Raw genomic sequence first — 5,947 nt, 5'->3', positions numbered from 1 at the left:
AAAATAATACAAATAAAAATAAATGTGCCATTTTTCTTTTAATTTTAAGTGCTTACAACATTATTCTTTAAATAACAAGTATATTAAATTAGTAATTTAAATGATTAATTTAGTAATTATTTAAAATTTTTATTTATATAATATATTAAAAATACAGATAAAATATATCCTAAATTCGTACCTTATTTTATCTAAATATATCTGTTCTAATTTAAATTCCTAATATTTATTAATAAACTAATCATTAGGCCAATCCAACTTAATTTGCAGACGTTGAAATCTTATTAACGCACACATATCATCACCACTTAGCAATTTGGCTTTATAGCTTTATTTCTGTAACCACTAGCCACTAATAGTGTCATTGGCTAAGCTTTGCAATAGGCTGCCCTAAAGTAAAGATTCTTTAATTTGTTATAACAACATTACGTCAAACTGTAACCTTAGATATTGCATCACATTCACATGCTATAATAGTGTTTGTACGGGGCAATGGCATTTATTCGGGTAACGCAGGAAGGACGTCCCACGTCCGTAATATACGAGGTTCATGCGTGCATTTAACCCTTAACTTGATCATTCTTGCTCATTGCCAGTTGTCTCTATTTCTTCTGCGGCTTTGCTTGTGTAACGTAAATACGTAAGACAAAGATAGATTAGCATTTTGCAGCATCAAGTTTATTGGCACGCATTAGTATTGTTATCATTAAAGCAAGAGAACAAAACTTTAAAACATGAATGAATGATGCATCATCTTTTGTCGTCTATTGCTTTGTCTCATAGTGCTAAGCTCTACTCTATCTATCCCAAGATATAAAGTGCCCCATGTCATGCCTTATGATCCTCACCTTTTGTCTTTTTCTTCCAATTAGCACAGTGAGTAAAGAAAGAGAATATGTTTCATTACTGGGACATAATAGAACAATAAAGCCTTCATTAGCTTCGTACACTTTAAGAAGGCCCAAGTAGTTTCATTAATGAGGCCCAAAACAAAAAAGAGCAAAAACTTATTAAAGTCAAAGTAGGGATGTTGGTGGTGGCAATGGCAATATTCCTTTTGCTTCAACAAGCCTATACATATACCAAGACCCAACAGACCTATAGGGCTTCCACTTCTCGCAAAGCTTCTCCATTTGCGAAGGCTGAGGCAATGGCTTCAGCCCATACAACCGCTCCACACCTCTCCTAACAACAAGGTCTCCAACTGGCAGAACATCGGGCCTGTGAAGTGTGAAGATCATGAACATGTGGACCGACCAAGGCCCAATTCCCTTCACCATCGTCAGCTTCTTGTAGAGAGTCTCGTCGTCCATTTCCAGTATGGACGAATCCGACAAGAGCCCATCACGGTACTTGCTTGCCAGATCATGCAGGTAGGTGGCTTTGGGCCCTGATATCCCGACTCCGCGGAGCTGTTGGGCCGAGAGAGCCAGGACGGAGTCAGGCCCAACTGAGTGTGGGCCGCCGCAGAGGGCGACGAAACGGTCCTCGATGGATTGGGAGGCCTTGTTGGAGAGCTGCTGGGAGATGATGCTCTTGACGAGGGAGAAGAAGGGAGAGCGGTGAGTGTGGAAGTGCGGCGTCGGGAAGGCGTCGATGCAGGCGGCGAGGGTGACATCGGCGGCACGGAGGTGGTGAAGTGCGAGCTCCATTTCCCCTGTAGAAGTCAACGGTTTCGGAGTAGGTAGTGGTGGTGGTGTTGAATCTTCGGGAATGAGGGTTTCTTTGTTCTTGTTGTTGTTGGAGGAAGAGGGGAGTCTTGGGATCTTTTTGGCGCGAAATGGGAGTTTGGAAGAGGAAGCGGTTAGGGATTCTGATTTGGAGACGGAAATGCTTTCTTTGGTTTGAGATCGAGTTCGCTTCATTTTTTTCCTCCTGAAAAATGTAGGGGTGAGTTTTCAGAAACAATTGAGAAAAAGGAACAACAGAATGAGGATGAGTCAACACTACCTTGCAACCAAAGGTCTTTCTATTTCTATTTATGGGGATAGGCTGTTGGTATTCTATGCACAAGGCAACTTTTCTTTGTCCATTATTTTGCTTTCTTGAAAAGATTGTTAACTATTAACATTGATTTTTTTTAATTAAAGATTAAAAAATTGTTTATATTTTTAAGGTGAAATTACTTGCAAAATCATAATAAGGGGGGAATCAACAACTGGTCTTTTCATTATCTAGGAAATTCTTATATTTCCAACAACTGCAATTTTTAAGTTTTATTGTGCTGATAGTAAAACTATATAAATATGTATTACGATTCAGTCTATTCTAGTAAAAGTATTTTATTTTTATAATTATCAACTCAAAAGTACAGGAATACAGGATTAACTATTAATTTGGTATCCGAAAGATTAAACTATTGATAAAAAAATTTATATCGATAAAACAGTTGATAAATAATTTAAAAATATGACAAAAAAATCAATAAATATTATATTTTTTAGGGTAAAAAACCAAAATAAGCCATGATTAGTTTAATATTACACGAATAAGCCAAAAGAAAAATTGATTCAGCAATCAACTAATGTGCATTACTATGTAATTCGAATCACCACGTTTCGAACTCCATTTGAATGTAATTCGAATTAGTGCAATTCGAACTACTTAGACCCATGCATTCTACGTAATTCGAATTTGTGCAATTCGAATTAGCTTCACTTAATTCGATACAGGCTGATTCGAACTATGCACGTTTCGGCACTAGTAGTAATTCGAATTGGGGTGTTTCGAATTACACTAGATTTTCCTATAAAAGGAGTTCGAATCCATCCCATTCGAACCACTTCTCCACTCTCAGACCCCACCAAATCTCAGAGAAAACGACCCAGTTTCGCTCCGATAAAGGCTGGAGCAGAGTATTTAGCTGATGGAGGACGATCCAGGTAGACTATATCGATTGGATGGAGTGTCTCATATTGTCGGGGTCATCAACGAGGAGGTTAGTATTTTTTTTTTGGTGGTTTATTTTTGTGATGCTGCACGTGGTTTTTGTTGGTGGTATTGCATGTGGTTTGTTGAAGTGGTTTTGTTTGTGGTTTGATAGGCGGTTTAATTTAGCAGTTTTCGTTACTGGCTTTGCATGTGGTATTGGTAGTGGTTTTTGTTCAGTGGTTTTGCATGTTGTAGCGGTTTAAGTTAGCGGTTTATGTTAGTGATTTTTTGTTAGTGGAATTGTCAGCGGTATTGTATGCGGTTTATGTAAGTGGATTTAAATGCGCTTCTGTTAGTGGTTTATTATATTACTTTTGTATGTGGTTTATTATATGGCTTTTGTATGTGATTTATTATATTGCTTTTGTATGCGGTCATTGTTTTGACAGCCCCAGCGTTGCATCTCGAGCATGCGGCGGCAGCAGGGCATGCCACTCGATGAGAGATACGTTCCATACTGCAGATGGCCGGATTATACCATCTTGCGAGACTGAACGATAGATGGTTCCGATTATATGAGGGTGATGGGGACGGCCGCCCTGGAGGAAGACGACGAGGCCACGGAGGCAGACGGAGAGGGCGTGATGCGGCCGACGATCACGGACACCATGGTCATGACGACGACGACGATCAGCACGGGCCTGTGGGTGGGGACGCTGGAGGGCATGCTGCAGTAGGGGGTGTTAGTCCCCATCATGTAGGGCATGGAGGTGAGTGGTACGGCTCCGGTATGGGTGACGGGACAGATCAGGGTGATGGTGGACTTGGTTCAGGGCCGCTAGGCGATTATTTTGTTGGTGTCCCTGCCGATGATCAGACACTTCAGGAGAGTACGCCTTGGGTTAGCCCGGGTTCGATGTTTTCAGACTTCTTGGCAGCTGATGGGCTTGATGTGGCATACAGCGGTTCACACTTTCTAGATGAGCTTACTGCCATCGTGCAGGAGGATGATGCGGCCCGTCGGCGTGGTCAGAGTTCCGGCACGCCTGCACCTTTAGCTGTCGATCTTAACGAGCCTCCTACGGTGCCAGCTGCTGACCCTTTTGCATTGGGTGGTACTCCTCCTTTTGCCTATACTGCTGCGTCACATTCAGGTGCCGGGTCGTCTGGGGCCTCCGTCCAGCCTAGGCCACCTGCACAGCCTGTCCCAGACGAGGAGGATGATGAGATTGAGGACAAGGAGCCGCTTATCCGAAGAGGCCAGAGGACACGGATACCCCGTTGTTGCTTGATAAACCACTATTTTATGGTTTATCTTGTGGTCAATTGAGTGGATTTTATCAACTCTTTACCCACTTATTCATACTATTTGCATGGTTTTACAACTCCTTCATGATTTTGTGCTATGATTGAAAACATGCTTCTTTGATCTTATATTTGCTTATTATTAATCCTCTCTTATTACCATTAGATGCCTTGATATGTGTGTTAAGTGCTTTTAGAGATTATAGGGCAGGAATGACTTGGAGGATGGAAAAGAAGCATGCACAAGTGGAAGGAGTACAAGAAGTTGAAGAAACTGCAAAGCTGTCAGCCTGACCTCTTCGCATTCAAACAGTCATAACTTGAGCTACAGAGGTTCAAACGACGTGGTTCCAGTTGCGTTGGAAAGCTAACGTCCGGGGCTTCGATTTGATATATAATATGCCATAGTTGCCCTGACGCTAGACGACGCGACCGCGTGCTCCATGCGGACGCGTCGCAGTGACGGAAATTCAGCATGTTGAATTCGCAACCAGCGAATTCTGGGTTGTTTCTGACCCCGTTTTCGGCCCAGAAAACACAGATTAGAGGCTATAAAGTGGGGGAATGCATCCATTCATAAACAAGCTTTCAATATTCACAATTTTAGGATTTAGATGTAGTTTTTAGAGAGAGAGGTTCTCTCCTCTCTCTTAGGATTAGGATTTAGGATTTCTCTTAGTTTTAGGAGTGGCTCTCAATCCCAGGTTCTTTATTTTTATTTATTTTCCCAATTTAATTTATGAACTCTTTCATGTTACATATAATTTTCTTAATTAATGTTATTTGAGGTATTTTAGATTTAAGATTGCTTTGCTCTGTTTAAGATTGCTTTCAATTTAATTTAGATATTTTTCTCCCTTTTTGGCTTTGGTCAAGTGATTGGTAGTACTTGAGTTATCAAACTCAGCAAGTGATTGAAATTGGCAGATTCTGCTTGAGCTAGGATTGCTCTAACACTAGTCTCTCCACAGGAGTTGACTAAGACTTGAGAATCAAGCTAATCAGTCCACTTAACCTTCCTTTGTTTAATAAAGGCTGACCAAGTGGGATTAAAACCCAATTCTCTTCACACCTGATAAGGATAACTAGGATAGGAATTCCAATTCTTATACCTTGCCAAGAGATTTTATTATTATTATTTTATTTTACTTGTCATATAACATATTCCCTCCTTACTTCCAAAACCCCAATTTACAAACTCATAACCAATAATAAGAACATATCTCCCTGCAATTCCTTGAGAAGATGACTCGAGGTTTGAATACTCGGTTATCAATTTCAAAGGGGTTTGTTACTTGTGACAACCAAAACGTTTGTAAGAAAGGTTGATTGCTTGGTTTAGTAACTATACTTGCAACGAGAGTTTACTATAACCTCTAAACCATCAATCTTCAGTTCTTCAAAATGGCGCCGTTGCCGGGGAATTGCAAACGTGTGCCTTATTATTGGTTATTGTAAATATTTGCTTTTTACTTGTTTATTTGTTTTTATTTTTGTTTTTATTTTTTTATTTTTCATAAATTAAGAGGTTATTGGTTTTTATTTAGTTATTAAAAAAAAAATTTTCGAAAATTTTTTTTAGTGTTCATCTTGATCTTCAAGTTGTTCTTCGTGTTCATCTTGACCTTCAAGTTGTTCTTAGTTGTTTTCTTCGTTTTGATCTAAAAATTTTAAGTTTGGTGTCATTTTATTGTTTTTCTCTTTCCTCATTAAATTCAAATTTCAAAACTTTAAAATTCAAAATTTCAAAATTTAAAATTTAAAATTCAGA

The 5,947-nt window shown here is 39.5% G+C and overlaps 1 protein-coding gene across 1 annotated transcript; it reads right to left on the bottom strand.

The window, feature by feature from the left end:
• Nucleotides 1-881: 881 nt before the first annotated feature.
• On the bottom strand, nt 882-2,068 carry LOC112749216 (alkylbase DNA glycosidase-like protein mag2). The gene is made up of 2 exons (XM_025797477.3): nt 1,951-2,068; nt 882-1,875 (listed from the first exon to the last, which is right to left on the bottom strand). Exon 2 carries the CDS (start codon nt 1,863-1,865, stop codon nt 1,017-1,019), a length of 849 nt encoding a protein of 282 aa, XP_025653262.1. The 5' UTR covers nt 1,866-1,875; nt 1,951-2,068; the 3' UTR covers nt 882-1,016.
• Between the last annotated feature and the right edge of the window lie 3,879 nt (nt 2,069-5,947).

This window comes from Arachis hypogaea, chromosome 15 (genome assembly GCF_003086295.3).
Source record: "Arachis hypogaea cultivar Tifrunner chromosome 15, arahy.Tifrunner.gnm2.J5K5, whole genome shotgun sequence".
Lineage (NCBI taxonomy): Eukaryota > Viridiplantae > Streptophyta > Magnoliopsida > Fabales > Fabaceae > Arachis > Arachis hypogaea.
Note: the sequence above shows the minus strand (reverse complement) of the source record. Positions and strands in the feature narration are given on the sequence as shown.

Bases quoted from the DNA above. Each gene is read 5' to 3' on its own strand.
- LOC112749216 (XM_025797477.3), bottom strand. From the start codon at position 1,865: ATGAAGCGAACTCGATCTCAAACCAAAGAAAGCATTTCCGTCTCCAAA.